We start from the raw sequence: 22,553 nt of genomic DNA on the forward strand, positions 1-22,553 counted from the left end.
CAAAGTCAACCTCTTCACTAGTCCTCAAGTCCCTCTGGGATTAATTCTCATGATTAAGCAAAATTACACTGTGTTTTTCCACTCCAATCTATCCTTCTTTATCCTCCAATAAGAATATCTCACCTCCAAAACTCCATAAAAAGCATGGGCTCTAGAAACCAGGTATTCCGGTTGGTGTTAGGAAAGTTATTTGACCTCTCAGATATTCACTTTCTTCATCTACAAAAATGATGCTATCTTAGAGGTAGGATTTTCTTGAAGATTATGTGTTAAGGAATAGCACACTATCTTGAACATTTTAGGAGCCAAATAAAAGTGAGTTTTAATCTAACCATCAAAATAATAATGATGCTGACAACACTTCTATCTCTGTTATCCCTTCCACAAAGCCTTCTCTGACCTCCCATCAGCCCTGTTTCTTCTTCTTCTGAAATCTCCTTGTATTTGTGGCCATCCCCATATTCTACATGGTTTTACAGTGACTTGCCCACTTATCTTTCTCCTTAGAAGTAAGAACTATGACTGACCCACCTCTGAACCCATTGCTTCATCTAAAAATAATGAGTAGTAGCTTCTCAGGAATGCTTTGTTTTGTTTGAAGTTTCCTCTGGACCCCACAGGTAGGACCAGAAAATTCAAGTGCTATGGAGGACTGGGGCCCAACTCCAGAAATGAGAGAGAGCTGCTCACTGTGGAACCTCTCTGCCGACATGGACCCACAACTCAACTTGAGCCAGCAGAGGGACAAATTGGTCAGCTTTGTGAACTTTGGCATCGTGCCCCATCACCCTATTTCCCCAAACTGGACCAGTTATGTTCTTGTTCACCAGGAAGAACAAAGACAAGAGAGTCTAAGAGAGAAAGTACATGTATCATCGAGAATCTACTTGGGAGATGGGAGAAGGGAGGAGGGGGGAAGAAGACTAGAGAAGGAAAAACGGGAGTGGAAGGGGAAAGATCTGTAGCTTATGCTCTTCAAGGTTTAAAGGGAGAACATTGCCTGAGACACGATGTCGATTAGGGGAATTTTCCCACTGGTTTCACAGAGCTCCATAGTTGGTGAGCATGAATTCATAAGGTCCTAGCTTTCTGATTCATCTGATCCAAAACCTTGGTCAACAGGCGCACAGTTGTCTCTGCCCCAAGATGACCTCATTTGAAATTCCCCACGTTACCATCTGGGCCCAAGCTAATGCCTGGCCACAAAACTCAGCTGCTCTGGGGTGTAGGTCAAGTTCACTCACAGTAGCCCTCCTCTCTGAAGACAGGCTGGGCCTGCCCTGCACCTCCCAGGGGTCTAGATCTGAAAAGAGCTCCAGGGGTCATTTAGTCTAGTCTAACCCTGGCCTAGAGAGGAGAGGTCACACCACCAGGCAGTGAAGGAGCCAGGCCTGCAGGGCAGCACTTTGGCTCCGAACTTTCCACTATCCCAAGATGCCCACTGGTTGTTCAATCCAAGGACATAACCCATGGAGAAAGAAAGTTGTGAAATGCTTCCACTTGAAGCCCAGGCCTGGCTAAAGGCCCAGATGTGTCTCTCCCAACCCTCCTAACCTAGTCTTAGCTCAGCCACTTCCATCCTACTGGTTTGTGTTAACCCTTCTTGTCCACTCGTCCAAGGCAGCTTTCCACTGGGCAGCCCTTACAACAACTGTGCTGGATGCCTCCTCTGGCAGGACCTTTCCATTGAGCAATCGCCTTGTGCAAACTGACTCTTCCTTGCCCTTCACAATTACTCTGCAAAACAGTAACCCAGCTGTTTATTTTGATTTCAAGCTCAAGGTTGAAGAGCTAGCTTTGTAATTTTCTCCCCTTCCCTGAAGGAAGTCACTAGCAACCGCAGGGATTTCTGACTGTTGACTCTCAACTACTAGCCTGATATGCCCCTGTCTTCTTCTAGTTCAGTCTGTGCCAGGTGACACGTACTGGGAAGGAAAGAGCTATCCCTCCAGAAGGTAGATGCTCCCCAAACAGCGACTTGGCATTCACTCTACCTTCCCTCCAAACACCCATCCCCAAGGTCTCCAACCAAGGCCGCCATCACATCTGCCAGTCTGCACCATCATCTCCTATGTTTGTTCTGCAGTTTTATAATTCATAAAATATTTTAACCTCCCTGTTGAATGTGATATCTAAGACCTCCCTGAAGGGTAGGCAGGACAGATGTGCACATTGGATCGGCGAATTATCATATGTATTTATGCTTATATCTAGAACTGACCTGACCGAGATTACACAGCCAGAAAGCAGTATGCTCTACCTCCTGACTCCAAGCTCAGTGCTCCCCTTTTTTCTACTGGCTATTTCCTTTATTACCACCTGCCATCCAGCTAAAAGGAGCTTTCTAGAACACTATTCTTCTCAAAGTACTCTCCTATTCAGGTATCTTCAACATCTCCCAAATTCCCACAGGATAAAATTCCAATGATTCAGCTGGACTCCACAGCGTGATTTCAAAGTGCCTCCCTGACCATTTCCACTCTCTTCAGCCTGGTAGGGTCTTACGCATGTTTTAAACATCTGGACCTTTATCCTGTTGTTGTTCTCTGCCTCAACACAGGTTTATCCTCAATATGCTGCTTTATTAAGAACTACATTCTGCTAGAACACCCCTGGGTACCCCCAGATCACAGTGAACTCTCCGTTCCAAAATCCCACAGCTTCTATCAACCATTTTGCTGTCCTGTCTGGACCAAGAGAGCAAACATTCATCAGGTAGGATAAAGTCTGCCTTTACTGGCCAGCTCCCATCAGCCCAAGCCTAGACTTTGCTGTTAGAAAGAGGGTGGTTACATGTATCTGTTGCTGGTGATCTGTCAAATATCAGGTTCAATAAGAGTCTGATATCGAACTTTCCTTCTCAGGATTAGATCACTTAAGAAGAAAAAAATGCTGAATCAAAAGCCTAAAAATTGTGTTCCATCATTAAAGTATTAAATATACTGTCTTTGTCAAGTTCAGAGTGAAAAAGCCTCATTTTCATCTCTGATTCCTCAAGACTCATCCCAAGTACTGTGGGTCACCAACGGTGACCTTAGCCATTTTGCTTGGGAATCTTAGTCTTCTTGATTAGAAAATGTTGATGTGTCCTTGCTTATCCCAGCTCACTGGATAATGAAAGTGCTTTGTAAGTATAAAATGCTAGTTCTATATGAGAGATGATTAATTTCCAAAGCTAAGGCTACCCTTTCTGCCACCACTGACTACTCTGCCCCTTCATTTCTTGTTAAAATGCATGAGATCATTAGGATTTTTTTTTTTGTACCTATGCTGTTGACGGATGGCCTTCTGATGCTGGAAATGACCCATGATCCTTGGACTATAATTAGGATTGGTTAAACTGGCAGAGGGAGGCTAAAAACAGCCAGCACAGCCATCACCAACCTTTTGGTTTCTCATTTCAGGAACCAGTTTCAAGATAAAACCTTTTCCCTTTAAAGAGAGTACATTTGTGCAGCTCTTCATGACAGACTTTCAGGAAAGGGAATTTCACATTGCAAGATTGGACAGTTTGTCTTTCCTGAGTTTGCTCAGCCCCAGCGCTTAGTCCTGGAACATTTGTTCCAGACTGGAATTTGAGCCTTGAAGTTTAGCCAAGTTGGGTGGACTTCCTGGTGCCTCCACTGCTGGCCTGAGGCTCAATGCCCTGCCCTGGGACAAATGTCCATAACTTCAAATGGGGTAGAGTCTTAGAGAACAGCAAGAGGGTTGGGAGGGAGGGAGAAGTCTGCAGATGAGGAATACCCAGGATCTTTCTCCTGAGTCCATACCATTGGGAATTTACATACCCATATTGGTTTTGTTTATTTATTATTTTTAATTGAAAAATTAAATTTATATGTATTATGACATGTAATATTATGATGTACATATACATTGTGGCATGATGGAATCAAGCTAATTAACACACACATTGCCTAATCATTTTATTCATGACAAAAACGGTAAAAAATGACTCTCATAGCAATTATCAAGAATAGGATATATCATTATTAACTATCAGCACCGTGATGTGCAATGGGATTCTTGAATTGATTTCTCCCAAATGAAATTCTGTATCCTTTGACTAAAGTTTCTCCAACACCCTACAGCCTCTGGAAATAACCATTCTACTCTGCTTCCATGAGTTCTTCTCTTAGACATTCCACACATAAGTGCCACATTTTCACTTGAAGTACCGTTGGGTGGCAGATTTCCCATGGCCTGGCAGGCCGCAGTGAATCATCCACCTAACTTGTCCCCTCCCCTAACACATTTGTAACCTTGCTTCATTTGCTACCCTCACCTCCTCTAAAGCAGCCAAGATATTTTAAAACCTTTGTTTTGATCTTCTTTGCATATCAGTTACACTATTTCTGAGTGTGTTTATTTTTATTTTTTTTTTCCGGTGGTGAGCACATTGCTTTAAACCCTCTGCTCACACATTTCCACTTCCTCTCCCTTTCCTACATGCTTCTGTGGCCCCCAGGCGTGTGGCTCAGAGCAGGCTGGATGGTTCTCATGGGTCAGTGGCCTTTGATAGAGCCAGGTGAGGCAGGCTCCTTCACCATTGGTTGGTATTCCATCACTCCTGACATCTGCAGAGGCAAGATGGAATTTCAGTTATGCTTCCTTTGCCCCATCTGCCAAGGAAATATCTCTGATTACCAGTCTAAGTGTGGGGGGTGAGGGCACGTGGATTTTGCTGATACTGACCTTGCAAAAACCATCACCCTCTTGGGGTTAGATTTAACTTTTCCAAAGCTCTTACAACTCTATCTTTTCAGGACACTAACCAACTTAAGAATGCTTTCTATCAGTTAGAAAACTAATTTACATATTAAGGATAAGCTTAAGACCAGGACCTGGGATCAACATGTTGGAGATACAAGGATGATTAATATACACTGCTTTCAAGAATCAATGATTGAGATTTGTGGGATGATTTATACTAGGAACCTGTGAAATGTGTGTGATAGGATTTGTGAAGAGTCCAAGCTAAACCCTGCTGGTGAGTCAGAACCTACATCTAAATCCAAACGTTTCCCAATGTTTTTCATATCATGTTATACGTAAAGAGTAATGTTGTTTGTACAGCATACTGGCCAAATGACAAGGCTGCTCTTGCCTGGTGGCAAACCTACCCACTATTTTTGGCTGTACCAAGCACTTCTTGGCCATTCCAAGGATTAAGACGACTTAGATAGCTTTGGTTTAAAAGATTAGGACAAGTCCTCATCTAACCAGCAGCAATGTTCTAGAGAGGGAAGAACAGATAAGAAGCTGGATGTCAAAGTCAGATCATGGGATTGAGGTAGAGACTCCACCATTTTCCAACTGTGTGTTGGGAGCCACCAAAGCATTGCTTTTTCTGTCTTTGAAATGGAAATAAAACCATTCTTAACCTCCATAGGATTCAATAGAGTAATGCACCTCAGCACACTCAGAACTCAATAAATGTTAGCTACTCTATGGCTAATATTAGACAAGAAATTAAAGGTTATCTGGTCCAATCTGTTAATTTGAAGGAAAAGGAAACTTTGACTTGATCAGTGTCACCCAACTACTTAATAGCTGAGCTGAGACCAGAATCCAAGTCCTTTGATTTCAATGCTATGCTCATTCTAAGTGAAAAGCATTTAAATTCCAAGTATTCAGGGTGATTCTCCATCCCTGAATATATTTTGAAGATAAGGCTATTGCTGTTTTTTTTTTTAATTAGTTTACAATGACCGGCCTTAAAATACTGCCTTAAATGAGATGACAGCTCTATTTACCTCATACTTCAGCCTCCTAGGCTTCAGAAGGCAAGGCACTGGGAACAATGGCTGCACATCTGGCATCCCAGATGCCAGAGTCAACAGCTCACCCATTCAGAAGCTCCCTTTCATATAGAAGCACACTGAATCTCTGGTTCACTCAGAGCCACACATCATATGCAATAGGAAAATGAATTTGGGTCTCAGACTTGATGTTGCTGCTCCTTCCATAGAGCCCAAAAAAGAGACAGGATTTATTGTTAACCTACACGGAATACCCAAACCATAAGCATGCTGATGCACCTGCAGTTAATCACTCATTTAAATGTGCTTTCTTCCCTTTCTTTTTTTTTCTCCCTCCAACCACAAAGGATTGAAGAAACTTATAGAAAATACAATAAAGAATAATGAAGAGTACATAAAAATGAACACCAATCCAATATTTTAAAAATAGACCATAGGATATCCAGGCTTATGCTGACCAAAGTGGTAGCCTCCAGGTGGGAGTCTATTTAAATTAAATTAAATAAAATGGATTATGGATTTAAAATTCAGCCACATTTTAAGTACTTAGTAGCCACATATGACTAGTGGTTACTTATTGAACATTGCAGATACAGGACATCATCATGCTTGTAGAAAGTCCTATCAGGCCATGCTGTCTAGACAGACAATCAGGCCATACGATCTTACACGTTTACAATAAATCAGTAAAAAAAAAAAAAAAAAAAAAAAAAAAAAAAAAAAAAAAAAAAAAAAAAATTGGCTCAGAGCTTCATGTTGGCAAAGCCAAAAATAAAAATAAAAATCAGTGTGTCATTATCAATTCCTCAAGGGAAGCAAAGCTTTCCTGGCACTTAAACCTAAAAGAATTCCCCATATGGGGCTTGATAGAGAAGGTCATTCAGTGACACAGCAAAGAATGTCTCCAGAAATGTAGCAATGATTTCAATGATTTTTGTATTGACTCACTATGAAAGTTAAGGGTATTATCACTAAAATTCAACTTACTGAAGCCACTTCTCTGGTGAGAGAGGGGGAAACTTACTTATAGCAAGGGATACTACTAAAATTGATCAAGTGAACTTGCTCTAAGGGAATAATGTTTGTAATGAGGCCTGAATGACAAGAGGAAGGAGCCACTATGGAGCTGGAAGACCATTCAAACAGAAGAAAAAGATCCTCAGATTGCAAATTATCTGACAAGTGTGAGACAGAGAAAGGACGATGAACACTGTGGATGAGGCAGAGAGTAAAGGGAGATGATGCTGGATGGGTCATCAGGGCTAGATCATACAGGGCTTTAATACTTCATGGTTAGAGGATCCAGGACAGAAGTGATACAATTTCTGGGTTTATAAAAATCAGTCTGGATGCTACGTGAAAAACTGACTATGGGGGTGAGTATAGCAAAAGTGTAGACAGGAAGAACATGATGGTAGATTGGGATAAGATAGTGACCATTGGAGATGGTCCATAAGTCTAAATTGACAGGTTTTTAAGACATAGAGTCAATTTGTCTTGAAAAATGATTAAACACAGGATTTGAGGGAAATCAAGAAAATTAGAACAACTCTTGGTTATTTTCCCTACACAAACAGTTAGGAGGCTGGATACCATGTACTGTGATAGAGAAAACTCAGGGAGGAGGAATTGGAGTTGAGGAAGGAGTATGTCAATAGTTGGATTGAGCCATGGTTTGTTTGAAATGCCTTTTACAATTATGAGTAGAGTTATCAAGTCTGGCACTCTAGGGGGATGTCAGCTAAAGATAGAGATTTGAAGTTATCTGCAGATGGATAGCATTTTAAAACCACAGGACTCAGTGGGTTTATCTGGTAGAGTACAGACAGACTGGAGAGGAGACCCGAGGAGCAATCCAAAAGTCAAGGTGGAGGAAGAAGAGCTGAACAGGAGACCAAAATTTAAGGGCAAACCAGGTTAAACATGGAATCACAGAAGCCTGGATAAGAAAGTGTTTAAAGAAGTATGAAACATCAACCACATTAAATTGAGTCGTTTGGTCAGTTGAGTACATTCTGACTGTTTAAGTGGAGTGATGGGTCTGAAGAAAATTGGAATGAGAATGGAAACTGAAGAAGGAAGGATAGGAATTGTAGATCTTATTTTATTTTTGTACTAAGAATCGAACTCAGGGGTAGTCAACCACTGAGCCACATCCCCAGCCCTATTCTGTATTTTTACTTAGAGACAGGGTCTCACTGAGTTGCTAAGCACCTCGCTTTTGCAAAGGCTGGCTTTGAACTCGCAATCCTCCTGCCTCAGTCTCCCAAGATCTTATTTTTAAAAGCTTTCTCTGAAGGCATCAAAAAAAAAAACAGGGTGGTAACTCAAGGGACAAGTCAGATTAAGGGAAAGCTGCTATTTTTTTTAATGGTTGTTATCGAGGCATTTTTGAATGCTGAGGGGACAGATACAACAGAGCAAGAGAAACTGATGTCACAGGAGAGAGATACAGAAAAGAAGACAGGATCCAGAAGACAAATGGAAGGGCTGACCTTAGGAGCCTGAGATGCCCTGCGCTGTAATAAGAGGGGACCAGTGTAAGTGCCTAGACAGATGTGTTAATGAGTTGGTGGTGGGGAGATGAAATAATTCTTCTATGATACTAAGAAAGAAATATCAGCATCCTGAGGAAGAATTAAGGTACAGCAGTTGGAAATTTAAGGAGGGAGCCAAAAATGTGAATTTTTGTGAAGAATTTTCTAGAAGTGTTATAGGCTCCCCTGGTAGGGTCTATTAGAGGTTTGTGATTACAAATTCAAAGTAAGCTGATAAGCATGGTCTGCAAAGTTCTTAACATTCTGCTGCTTAGGTGCAAGCAAAGGAAGAGTGAGAGCCATCACATATGGCCAGGACTGGGGTTTTGCCAGGTACTGTAAAGCGGAAAGCTGCAGGGGCGCTTTGAGTATTGGAGAGAACAGTTATGGTAGAGGAGAGGGAGCTAGGGTTCAATTGGAGGTTAAGCTGGCCAAACACAAAACTTCACTGGGCTGCACACACATCCAAACTATCTACCCAGAACCATCAGTGCGCCAAGCATCTCCTTCTGTCCACAGGGGAGCTCATTACTGAGTCTGCCTGATTCCTGCCACATCTAGAGACCCCCTTCAGGATTACGTAGCCAATTAGAAATGGAGTATCAGGCACAAAGTAGGTGGATGAGTTGCTTCTGAGCACATACCCTCTGCAGCCAAGTCTAACACATTACTTAGATCTAGGTGGCAGCGTGACTGGCAGGAAAGTTCCCCAGACATGCAGAGAGGAGGCCTGGGCTTTGGTCATTTTCTGTGGCACTTAGCAGATGGGAAGGTTCTCTCACACCATGAGCCTCTGTTCCCTTTCATCGAAACTCTGGCCGGCCTAAATTACAGCTTGTTACACAGATCTGATGTGATGGGGAATGGAAAACCATTTTCAAGTGTAAGGCATTATGGAAAAGTGAAAAATGACATTATTATTAAGACTGTAAGGTAAATGTAAATGTAAGGCATTTACCCATGTGAGATTTTGATTTCAAATGTCAGCAAATATAGGTCACTATGGCTTGTAACCAATTTGCCTTAAAATTAGAAAATGATGAAATGCTTACAATGACAGACGGTGCATTTCAAAACGGAGATGATGAGAAGCAACGTTCTCTTGTTTGTGCAACATCCTCTGAACCTGAACCCGAGGCTCTCACAGGCCCAGTTGTCAGACCTACACAGCACAGGGTAGTCTCTAATCACTGTAATCCCAGGCGAGTAACTTCACTTTAGATGACCCCCTCATTGTCTCTGCAAAGCGGGACCAACTGTACCACCTCCTACTCAATTTACAAGGATATCAAGAAGATTAGATTTTTAAAAGAGAACAACAACTAAAAAGTATACTTGGTTACTCTAAAAAGAAGTATAAAAGTGAAGTGTCACTATTATTAAGCATAAGGCTATCCTCCCCACCCCTGTTATGTCTCAGGGCTATGGTGTGAGCTATGTGACAGGCTATTTTTAAATCCCCATCTCTGGAAGCATATGGTCCTACACAGTGCCAAAGAGAGAAAAATGACCTGCTTCTGTTTGTTTGCTGGTTTGTTTTGATCTCACGGAACATTGTCCATGTTCCTGATAAAGACGATCTTTTTTATTCTAAATTTTTAAGATGAATGTTGAAAATATTCTACATTGTCTGAAACAGACTATGTCGATACAGCTTTCTTTAGCAAAGATGCTTTCCATCCTAAGGCAACAGTGCATTTGAGATCACCTCCTGTTTTCTCTGTGTCAGTTAAGACATTTCAAAAATTATAGGATGATTCCATTTTTTCATTATTCTTTCTTTGGTTCAGTAGTAATTTTATTGGTTTAATGGCAGCATTTTTAGATCATATATATATATGATATATATATATATTTTTTTTTTAACAAATATTGGACCATTTACTTTATGAGATAAAATAGGTTTCCTTGCTTTCCTGTTACCTAAAAAAAAGAAAAGTTGCCTTAGGATTTTCTTGGTTGTTCATAATCATTATGTCTTTTGTTTTATGTTTTATTAATATCAGCTGCTATTAACTGAAGCCTTTTCCTGTTCTAAATATATGGTACATCTTATACACATTTCCTATAGTCTGCCCTTTTTAACTGACATAACTTTGCTCCTCCCTTGGCTACGTGGCAAGACTGTTCTGAATCTTGTCAACCTTCCCACTCGCTGGATTTCATTTTTGACATCAATTCCCTGGAAAGATATCCAACTGGTCGACTGGGAAGGAAAAATATGAAAACACTTATTTCACAGGTTTCACGGGACCTGACTTTTGTACAAGAGCAATATATTCCCCAGTTAAAATACATATCAACCCTTTCATTTCACCAAAATGGGGAAGCACTTCCTGTAGTACTAGTGAGTGCCTTCATTAGACAGATTCAAGGAGAAGGCAGACGAGTACTGCTTCTGGGGACGTTACAGCATAAATTCTTAAATTATCCACTTGTTTGATCAAGTGGTCTTTATGATCCTGTCTAGCTCTGATAATCTCTGATTCTACAGATCACCCAGCAACTACCCATCCTTTCTGGTCAATAAACAAATAGTGTGAGAATATTTTGAGTTTTCAAAATGTTTTCCAATGTCATATTAAGAAGCTCCTTACTTTTTTGACTTTAGTTGTCCATTGTAATGCAAGTCCCAAAGTTTAGACACCAAGAAAAGGAGAAACAGTTAATAATAATATAACTTACCCCACAGTAAAAATCATCTACTTGTTTGTGATTCTTCATTTCCGTTGGTCTGGTCTAGAGCCTCATCATCCCAGCCTGGATTTCTACAGAGCCCGCTTCACATCTCTCAACACCAGTCTCTGCTTTATCTATTAGTGCACCCTGATTGTCATTTCAACATCACCTACTATTGTCCTGAAAACTGTTCTGACGCTCCCTTGCCTGTAACTCTTCGAAATTTCAAATACATAGCTCCAGCCCAACTGGGAGCTCTAATTCCAAGTAGATTGGTCTACCTAAAGTCTACCTAGAAAATCCTGCACTGGTTGACTCGGTTGTGCCATACCAAAGAGACCTTCTCCACCCTCTCTGTCCACTTCATCACTCTCTCTACTCTGTTAATCATTTCAGCCTCTCTATTCTCAGAGTCTTCAGTCATCATCTCATAGTAAATATCTCACACTCTTGAGATTATATATATCCATCTTGTTTGAATGTGACTCGGTTTCTCAACTCTGGGTAGCAAATCCTGGAGGGTTCATCTCTTTTGAAACCTCTTAGCATGGTACTAAGCACAGAAATGCAGTGGCACTCCTTTGCAGTCATGGAGATTACAAATTTCCTCCACCCAGTATTCCCAACAACTAGGCGACATCTAAAGGCAGATAATGAAGAGAATCTCTGGGTGAGAATCAGGTTTAAAGAGCATGTTATGGCTACAAGTGCAACAGCTTTTCTTGTTCAATGCTCTCCTAACAACTATTAAATGAGTAAATAAAAGAACAGATCGCATAGTTCAAAGCTCTGCAGATAGTACAAGAGCAGGGCCATGTATTTTGGCAACTATGTGGATGTAGGTCTATCTCTAATGCAGTAGATTCTTTTTTGTTAGTTCATGTCCTCTGGATTGTGATTGTGTTCTGCTAATGCAAAGAGATTCCAGTGAGAACCAAGCATGCTTTAGAAGGGGTGTGTATGGGCACCTAGATGCTGATCAGCAACCTCAGATGTTTCTCTGGGAAGCCTCTGGATCTTTAGGCTTCTGTGGCCAAACCAGACAGAGGGTACAGTCTGGAGGTGGCTTTAGGCACCATCAGTCCTCAGTGCTCTTCACTTATTTAATTACTAAATCCACCCAATCACATTTAAATAAATTATAAAAGACTTTGAAAATGTGTTTCCTTTCCTCTAGAAATCACCTCTGAATTTTCTAGTAAAAACGTCTGCCAGTTTTGTTCAGCCAAGTTCCTTTCTACCCTCTTCTTTGACAATGAAAGCAGCTTTGGTGCCAACACTCAGATCTGGCAGGTGTTTGATGACACATGTTCTGTGATAAATGTTTATTATATAAGTTCATTCAAGCTAGCTATCACAGCTTTTAAGGCACCATTGACACATATCATAAAACTGTCCCTGAAAACCAGAAGCCCAACATCCTCCACAAAGATCAATTTTAACCCTTCTTCTGAATCCCTGTGTTCATTTGCTCAACTTCTGGTATAATGGAGAGAAGTCAGGAGAGTGAAGTCTGCATCCTGACTCTGCCACAAGTGGGCTATGTGGCCCTAGCTGGGTCTTTAGGCTGCTCATTTGTGAAATGAACAGGTGAGAGCTGTGCTGACCAAGGTCTCTCTGAGTTCTACAGTGTCCCTAACGAAAGGACAGATTGGTGATGGTGGGGGAAGCAATTTCAGTGAAGCAGAAACACATGCAAGGCTTTCCTCACCCGGGATGTGCTTTACATAACTGAATTTGCTTCCTTTCTTACTGGCTCAACCTCCAGCGGGGAGTGAGGGGTGCAGCAGAGCCTGCAGCAGCGTGTGGAGGCTTGGGGTGCAGAATGCACATGGAGAGGGGCAGACTGAGAAAGACTGGGCAGCAGAAAGAATAGAGACAACACCCATTACCTTAACTTCAGCACACTTCCAATTTCTGTGATTATTTTATGTTAGGATGAAATAGACCTTCCAGATAGTTAAAGTACAAAAACCAAAGCAGAAACCACTAAGAAACTTCTCCTCCCTTGATTGTTCTAGATAAGGGGTTCAGAAATTTTAAATCTGTACATTAGATTATTTTTGAGGGAAAAGGTCAGGGAAAAAAAGCTTGTGTATGAAGAATAAAAACATGATCACCTCACTCTTCTCCCCGCCGACTTTCTACTAAGCCATGTGGTGCCACACTGTACGATTCTCCATGCATTAGGGTTTAAGACTAAAGCAGCTCATGGAATTCTATTATTTAAACTTTGAAACAACCCTGTGAATGAAAGCACCATCACCAACGTGATGAAACTGAGGTGAGGAAACTGAGGTGCTAACAGGTCAAGCCACTTGTCAGAATAAGTTGTATTGTAGGTGGCAAAGCTGGGCATTAACCAGGATACCTCTCCCTGGTCCAGAACTCTGTCCACTATTGAGCTCAAAGCATTTTTTCACTGTTCTGCAGGAAGGCCTTCTTGGCCTCGGGCAGAGAGCTGAGTCATTAGCTACAAGCCTGGATCAGGGGTTACATCCTTGAGCTCTCAAGGGCTAATATAGAATCATAGACTATCATAGCAGCAACAATCCACCCTTTCACCTCCACTTTCTCTTCCGCTGAGAGCCTCTCTGATACTCTGGGATAAGGCCATGGCCAAGTATTGAAATCCCTTAACTCCCACCTTATATTCTTCAAGAGACTTTGGTGTTAAAATCCAAAGTGACTCAGCAGGTTGATCACTACACAGAAGATCAGGAGTTACTTTTTCAAGTCACTTAATAGTTTTGCAGGTAACTTTTGCCTAAGTTTTTTCAGTAACTTCCATTAGCCAATCTAACCAATAAAATATAGAGGGACTGAGGCAGAAAGAAATGTGACTGCCCATGAGTCATTCATTCTGACCTTCGGCATGTTTTGAAAATGTGTTGTGAAATGCTTACCAATCAATACATCACCGGGCAGCAGCAAGGCGGGGGCGTTGCGCAAGAGGGGAAGCAGAGCATTCATGCTGGGTCATTCAGGAGGCTCCACGTTCCTGCTGAGAACAGGACCCAAATACACAAGGTCCCCATAAAAGGTTTTAATGGAAGCAAAGAGAGGACCTCAAGGACAAAGGAGGAATGCTTCAGATCAGTAAAGTAGAGGAGGCAGCAAAATGAAGATATTCCTAAGCTAGTGCATCTATCCTTTCTGTCAAGGGCAAAACAGTGCCATCTTGGATTGCTGTTAGTCCTCTCTGCATGCTAGACAGTAGCTCTGTCTCTAGGTGTTGCAAGTGTCCTGGGTGAAGGAGGTAACGAGTATAAGAGGAAGGATTACAGCCTAAGAAGGCGCAAAACCTAGTCAAGTCTGGTCTGCCGCTTGCTAGGCCTATACCCCAGGGCATGGGTCTATCACCTGTCTGGTCTCTAGGCCCTTCCTTTCTGCCAAGCAGAGACAGCATCTGCCCATAGATACCATAGAGTTCAGAAATGATGAGGGATGTCAAAACACTTTGCAAACTATACAAATGAAAGGAACTATTAGTGGAAACCCATCAGTCTGATTTTGCAAGCTCAGATGGAGTCTCCCATTTAAGAAATGGCACTGGGGTATAACTTGTGGTTAGAGGCAAAATCAACACTGAAAATGGTGCCATGCAGATGTCAGAGGAGAACTTTTGAGCTCCAGTTTGTGCCAGCCAGCATTTGCTAACAGCAGGTGTGCTGGTAAATGTTTAACAACTGGTTTGATGGTGGTAAAAGAGATTTGAATTATGAGATTGGCTCATTTCTGTTCTGTAGATACCTGTACCCCAGAGGACTGATTTCAAGCTATCAATGTGACATTAATATCCGTGGAGTGAGGAAAAGATGCCCATACCTAGCTCACCCAAGAAGATGCAAGCCTGCTCCAATTCTAGCTCACCATTGGTCATTTTTCTGAAAGCTTGGGTTGGAACAATGAACTTTGTTTGGGTGCCTTTTTGATGCATGGGACTCAAGTTTTAACAAATAGGCACTGTATCTACTCTAATAATTTAGATATGGGAATTCTTATTTTTATTTAAATCTGTGCTTGGTATTAAAATAATAAATCACAATTGACAATTTCTTTGTAAATGTCATTCAGCCCTAAAATATGTCTTATCATCCTAAGAAATGATCCTCAACTTTCAAATCTAGTGACTTAAGAGATCTGCAAGCAAGGTGAAATGGAACATAGCATGATGACAGAGTCAGAAGGCCTGGGATCAAGAGTTCGCCATTCCATCTACTTGACCTTGTACAAGTCACCTGCCTTCTTTAATCTCAGATTCACCATTTATAAAATGGGAATAGCCCTGGCTTTGCCTGTCTCGCCAGACTGCTGTAAGATCAAAGGAAATCATGCACGTGCAAGCATTTTGTAAACAGCAAACTCCAATTTGCCTTTGAATTATTATTATAATTTATTTCAAACATTGATCACTAGACTTCATGATTCATAGTAATTATCAACCTATGCAGCACTGGCCAAGCCCTGCACAGGAAATTGCATCCTCTTTCCAGAGTGTGAGCCCCCAGGTGTCTCTGCTAAGTATAACTGGGCTCAAGTGGGGCTGTGTGACATGAAGTGAATAGCCCCTGGGACCTGTGGGGTAGCTCTATTGTACAGGGCCTAAGGGCATTGGAAACTGCTTTTGCCCACAAACCTTCACACTAATGATCCGTGGAGGTTAAAAACAAGATCAAGCCCAAGCTGTCAGCAAAGAGCTATAACATTATCACTGAGGAGCCAGTCAATAGAGTCTCTGGGAAAAAAAAAAAAAAGTCCCCAGCCAACAACTTCTTCTTCTTCTTCTTCTTCTTCTTCTTCTTCTTCTTCTTCTTCTTCTTCTTCTTCTTCTTCTTCTTCTTCTTCTTTTTTTAAGATAACAGGGATTGAACCCAGGGATACTTAACCACTGAGCCACATCCCAAGCCCTTTTTTATTTTATATTCTGAGACAGAGTCTTGCTAAGTTTCTTAGGGCCTTGCTAAATTGCTGAGGCTGGCCTTGAACTTGCAATCCTCCTGCCTCAGCCTCCTGAGTTGCTAAGATTACAGATGTGTGCCATCATACCCAGCCCCAGTGAACTTTGAGGCCACATTTGAGGCCAGATCTGCTGACAGGGGTCACCTGGGGAATCTGAATTTTAAACACGGTTCCTAGTTCCAAGCGGAACTGGACATAGTACTCTGCAAGCTATGAAACTTGATGGAATGGAATAAGGAAGGAATTCTCTATTGATTCCATGTCAGTTACCTAATAGAAAGCAATACTTCTTGAGGGGAATTCTGGCTGTCCATGAAGGCACCTTATACCCCATTTCCTGATCAGGCTTCTTCCTTCCTTTAATGGAACATTACTGCCCCTAGTTCTCCACCACACTCAGGATTGTCGAAATATACAGATTTGCATGGGTCAGGCATGCAGAATGCCAATGACTGAGGTTTCAGCAAGACTACTCATTCTCTGTCACGCAGCCCCTACCAAAGGTCAACACAAAGAGATGACTTCAGACAGATATATCTAATGCACTGTCCATCCACTCACTCTTCCAGATGTCCTAAAGGAAAAATTCTATTGGTCAATAGAGCACCTATTGACCCATAATGAACATATTCTAAACTCAACTGTGCCATGTAACAGTCTGCTCTCTCTTTATCCACCCATTTAGTCAACAAATACCAGGCTCTCACTATGTCAGTCATATGTATATAGTTGGAAATCCTGGATGAGTGAGATTCCATTTCTGTCTTTTAGGAGTACAAGTCTTGGAGGATCCAGAAATGAAGCAAACCAACTCGCACCATGCGGTAAGTACATCTGAGACATATGCAGGTGTTAAGGCCACAGAGGAAGGAAAACCTAGTCATGATAGCTGTTTCAAAGGGACCAGAAAAGCTTTCCAGAGCAGGTTTTCAGGCCTGGAAAGGAGGAAGACTCTCTAGGCAGAAGGAAGAGTTATTCAAAGCCTGCTCCATGCGCAAAATTCGTAAGGGGTGTGGCAGCAGAAAGGCCGAAACTAAACTGGTGAAAGTCCTCATCTGCCAGGCCAAGAGTGTAGATTTCACCTTGAAAGTAAAATGGGCAGCCTTTGGAAGATTCTCAGAAAGATTAGCTTTGCATCTTTTATAGATGAGTTTCTAGAGAGGCAGTATGGAGACCGGTAGAAATAACAAGAAGGCAAGGTAAGAAGCCATTGCAATCGTCTAAGCGAGAGATGACAAGCCCCTGAACAAAAGCAGTGGCAATCGGGTTGAGGGCAGAGGGAGGATTTAAAAGAAATCAAGGCAACGGAGTCTCCGGGATGGATGGAGCACCTGAGCTAGAGGTGGGAGTGGAGTCATCTAAATAACCTGAGCTTGTTTCTGGCAAAGGTACCTTTTGTATGTGATGCTTTAACTGAGATCCTGAACACAGCCTGGGGGAAGGGTCAACCTAAGCATAACGAGAGCAATCGGAGTATGCTCAATGTGAGATGACTCTGGAATATCTAGATGAAGAAATTTAGTCAGAAGATTACGGATCGTTACAGAAAACTAGAGCCATTGACTCAAAAAGAGTAGCCAAAAGGTATGAGGAACAAAACCCCAAACAGATGAGTTCCAGTCCAGCCCTCTCCTGCTTCTCAGTCAAGGGGAACCCTTTAGTCCCAAAATGAGGCAGTGCCATGACAAAAATAGCATCGAAGAAGGTTTAGGTAAATTCCTGTGAGGTTATTTAGGGATACCCTCGGCCTTGGAGGAAAGAGAATGTGCCACAATAATGGCAATTTTTTTGCAATTTAGAAATGCCTTGCTTCTATTATCTACCTTCTTCAGTGTACTGACAGGTGAGTTGATGGGGACTGTGATTAGTCATGTGATAGGAATATACATTTTCACAAATCGTTTTAGAGCCACTTTGAAGAGAATATAGAACTGGACTCGTTTCCCTTCACTGAGATAGGAAGAAAGGAGGATGAAAACAGTGCTATGATGTCCCCAACATTCACCCAGCACTGTCAGGTTCTGAAACACGGTCACCTCGATCAGTGTATGTGACCATCCTCTGAGGTAAGCTGGGGAGGATTGATTGTCCCCATTTTCAAGATACAAAAACTGAGTCTCCCGAGAGTTGCCCTCATCAATAATACTCCTGCTGCCTTGGGAATTATGAGGGGCACATCCCTGTGAAGGACCCCTCAGTGCCAGCCTCTCAGGCTTTCAGAAGGAGGCCCTTCTTCAGGCTTCAACAACTAATTTACTGGCATCGTGAGATGATAATGATAGAAACCACCAAATGCACAGTTTTAACTAATCTGACTTCCCCCTTTCACTAATGAATGCAGCCACTTTGTCCCACAAAATCACTCATGGGTTAGGACTCCTTTTTCCTTCTAATAGAATTCACTTGCTCCTAACTTCATCAGACAAGAGGTCCAAGAACAGCCACTTGGATAAAGCAGCAATCTAAATAATTTTTTAAGGATTCAATAAAATTCAGGACAGAGAATCAAGAGCTCTCCTCAGAGCTGGCTCAGAATATCTTGCCATGTGACCCCAATCAAGTCCCTTTAACTCTGAGTTTTTGTCCCATCTGCAAGATGGGTAGATAATAGCTGCTGCCCCATCTCACCTCATAGTCTGGTTATGAAGTTCTAAGATTATAGCTTGGTGCTGTGGGCACCTTCTGAACATGTGGGAGACTCAGTCCTCTCTCTACAGGAAATTCCAAACCTGTCACTCAAAGAGCAGTGAGATAGCAGAGAAAACAGGTCTCATGAGACAAGCACTACTGGGTGTGGCATGTGCATCTTGGCCTGCATAGTGTCAAAAAGAGAGATGCTAAGTCAACCTGCGCAGCTACATTGTGAGGTCCTTCCACATAAATCCAGGTTGATAAAGTCATCCGTACATATAGTCAGAAACTCCTTTCAAAGAATCAGTGAGTCCGACAATTTTATTTCCCAGGGAAGACAAAATTTATAGATTTCCTGTAATCAATCAATCCCACAAACCTCTCAAAACTTGAGTCAGAGAATTTGTAATCTTCTAATACACACTTTTTTTAAAAAGTGACAAATTGATTTGGAAAGGAAGGTTGAGGATCTTTAATATTTGTAAGTGAAGCATCATCTTGACCTGTACAGAGTTGCAATAAACTGTTTTTCACTAAGAGACTGCAAGGACAAAAAAATCTCTTAGAGTCCATTTTTCCAATTTATCCCTACTCTGCCCATTTTACAGAAAGGGAAACTAAAGCACAGAGCCCTGCCTTGCTTCTCGTTACGCCATCTGGAAGAATTGGATAACACTAGGAGCTACATCCTTCCATGCACTTTGCTCAGCACACTTGTTGAGTACAGGAGAGGCTATAGAATCCACCTTCTGGAATTCTGAGTCTGTCCAGGGACACAGAAACACATGCCCATGCTTCCAGCACTGAGTGGTATGCGCTATATTAATGACACAAAGCTATGGGAATACACAGAACTTAGGAGGGTCCTATTCTGCCCTTGGTCATTAGAGAAGTCTCCACCCAGGACTAGGTATTTGAGTACATGAGCAGACAGATTGAAAGAATGTTCCAGGCAAACAGAACAGAGAGAGCTAAAGCCAAAGGATGGGGAGGAACATAGCATGTACAGAGAGCACTGCACAAATAGTTTGAAACAGCTGGAGGGTTTATAGAAAGTGCCGCAGAACAATCTCTGGGGATGTCAATAGGTCTCAGCTGCCATCCTCCACCCCATTTGGCACGCTCCCTGGGGCTATGGCCCATGTCCACCTAATGGGCCAGTACAACACCTGGCCAAGTGCCGATGGCATGGAGGGGCTTAATGAATTCACTTTGAAGATGAGAGGATTGAGAGGGAGAAAAGAATTTGCCACTCAAGTGAGTCAACTGGAACGGAAGGTGTGCCCTGGCTCCTGAGGCCCAGCACTCTGGCTGGCCAACCAGACAGCTGGGGTCACCTCCCCTGGGGCCATAGGGTTCCACTTGGGAACATCAAGTCTTTTTCCAGCATGTTGTTCCTAAGCCATAACTCTTCTGGTTCATTCCTTGCCTTTGTAGTTTTACCAACATAATTGATCCCAGGGCTCTGTTTCTGCCATCCCCATTGGTTTTCTAGGGAGTGATGGTACATTCAGGCCCCGTTGGAGCACTGTACAGGCCCAGCCCCCTGGGGCACAGTGTGGAGGGACGTGCAAGAGGAGACATGAATAGGACTGCCCTGCTGTAGTCGTCCTTTCGGGTACTCTGGGCTTCCTGTCCTGAGCTAAGGTTTTCCTCTGGGCTTCGCTGAGGCACAGAGAGGTAAACAAAGCTATAAAGCAACTCTCCCCACTAGAAAGCTAAAAGCCTTTCCAAATCACTGCCCTTTCCTACCTTCTATTGAATGTGTCCCCACCTTCCCCCCATGACACCTTATGAAGACTCGTATGCATGTGAAGAGGAAGGAACACTTGTGTCTGCAACCTTTCTCGGGTGTCTACCCACACATGCTTGGTCTACAAAATGTCAGCCAGGCAAACAGTGCCAGGATTCACGGTGGCACCTCTGATATTCACCACTGAGCAGCCCAAACAACCCTCAGTGACTAAGGTTTTTTTCCACTTACACCTGGTTCTTTTGCTTTCACTACTCAATTGGATTAGCAAATGAGAGCCCTGAGTAAGCAAAATAGGTTCTTCATAGGTTCTCTTGTTAAGAACACCCTCTTTAACCTGCTACAGATGTTTAGAACCCGGGAACATTTATTCACCTAGGCTTCTGGAAACATATCTCTAAGTAATTGTCACCCTATTGTTGCTCTGATCTGAAAAAATCAGACTGGGTGCAGAAGCAGGCAGCTGATGGCTTGCTAGTAAATAACAACAACATTAAAAAGAAGTCACAGATGTAGAGAATGCATTTACAACTTATGTAACTGACAGAGGACCAGTACCTAAACACAGGAGGGAAAACAATCTACCCACCCAAAAGAAGGAAAAAATAGAAATAAATCTGCAGACTATCTATCAGCAGGCAAAGCTCAGAAAAGGAAATGATCCTTAAGCAAATGGAAAGAGATTTAACTTCACTAATAATCGAAGAAATGCAAATTTGAGCATCAAGAGATGTCATTTCACACCCACTGGATTGGCCAAAATGTTAAAAGTCTGACAATGTGAAATGTTTGATGATATAAAGCAACAGCAAAATACATACAAACTGATGATAGAACTATAAATGGATACAACTGCCTTGGAGAGAAATTTGGCAATACCTACTAAATGTAAAGCTAAATGTGCCTTCTATCCCAGCAGTTCTGTCAGATATACAACCAAGAGAAATTCTTGCATAAATACACAAAGAGCCTTGTATGAGGATGTTTACTGCCTCATTGTCTCTAAGAGGGAAAAGCAATTTAAAAGTTCATTAGCAGGGAAATGCTTAATCAACGTCGACATGCATATAAAGGGATATTATATAGAAGCTAAAGTGAATGAATTCAAACTATTGACACATCTGAAAAAAACAATGTTGAATGAAGAAAGAAATTTGTAGAATGAATCAGTATTATGTAATTCCTGAGCATTTTAGAAACACGAAACAATACTTGATACTGTCCTGGACACCGCTTCTGGAGTGAATGTACCAAAGATGGGCAGTACATGGTCATACCATGTTTGGGATGGAATTGTTGGGGGAGGAAGGGAAAGGGCTGGGAGTGAGCTACAAAAAGATTAAGTTGTTTTTGGAATTTTTGTTTCTTTAAAAATCTGAAGCAGGTACAACAAAATGTTAATATTCTTAAAAGGAGTCTGAGAATATGAATGTAAGGGTCAGGATAGGTTGGGTTTTGCTACAGTAACAAAATCCCTAAATCTCAGTCACTAAAATAATGAAGATTTCATTTTTGCTCAAATGTTTTATGCTGGCAGGGAGGCCCTGCTTGTTGTTGTCACTAAGGGACCAACATTGACAGAACTGCCACCACCTCCCTATGCCACTGGGAAAAGGAGAGTAATTACATACCCTGGCCTTGGAGTGACGCAAGTCACTTCCTTTCACAACTCTGTGGCCATAACTAGTTATATGACTTTACTCTTTTCAAGAGGCAATTCACCCACATACCCAGAAGGGAAAGAACTAGAAATATTTGTCAAACAAGAGGAACAAATGACTGCAATTGGGTGCTTGTCAGAGTGTTAGCTTCCTTCTCTACAGATTTGAATTATGTTTTGTACTTTTAAAGTAGGGGAGAAATCCCTGGTTTTAGAATTAAGAGGTCTGAGCTTCAGCCTGAGGAATGGAAGGTGACAGAGGCAGAAGGTGGTGGATGCAGGGATAGGGTTGGAAAGAGGCTGTCAGCCCTCAGATCTGTATCCAGACCCATGACCATGACTGCATTACATACTTGGATGCTGCAATGATCTCTTTTTCAAAAATGAAACTCCACATGTGTGGCCCCAAGCAGGTTGAGCTTCCGTGCTTTTCTTTATATCTGTGGAGGCTGGGTAGGCAATAGAGAAGCCTGATAAAAAGAGACAATTGCAAATAGCATGAATTATAAACTCCAAAGATTTGACTAAGTCCTAGGTCTGCCACTTGACTGTATTATCACCTGAGCATG

General features: G+C 42.1%; 1 protein-coding gene across 8 annotated transcripts in view; it reads left to right on the plus strand.

Annotated features, from left to right (window-relative positions):
- LOC144376351 (uncharacterized) overlaps positions 1-22,553 on the plus strand; it is a 222,917-nt gene that overhangs the window by 187,277 nt on the left and 13,087 nt on the right. For 7 of the 8 annotated variants that reach the window (XR_013436714.1, XR_013436711.1, XR_013436731.1 and 4 more), the window contains one exon: positions 16,712-16,764. Coding sequence is in view for 3 of the 8 variants with exons in the window: in XM_078043833.1 (XP_077899959.1) it covers positions 16,712-16,764 (53 nt within the window). In the remaining 5 variants the exon portion in view is untranslated. Of the gene's footprint in view, positions 1-16,711; positions 16,765-17,847; positions 18,007-22,553 lie in introns of all 8 variants that reach the window. The other variant, XR_013436712.1, reaches the window with a different exon arrangement.

Source organism: Ictidomys tridecemlineatus, chromosome 3 (genome assembly GCF_052094955.1).
Source record: "Ictidomys tridecemlineatus isolate mIctTri1 chromosome 3, mIctTri1.hap1, whole genome shotgun sequence".
Lineage (NCBI taxonomy): Eukaryota > Metazoa > Chordata > Mammalia > Rodentia > Sciuridae > Ictidomys > Ictidomys tridecemlineatus.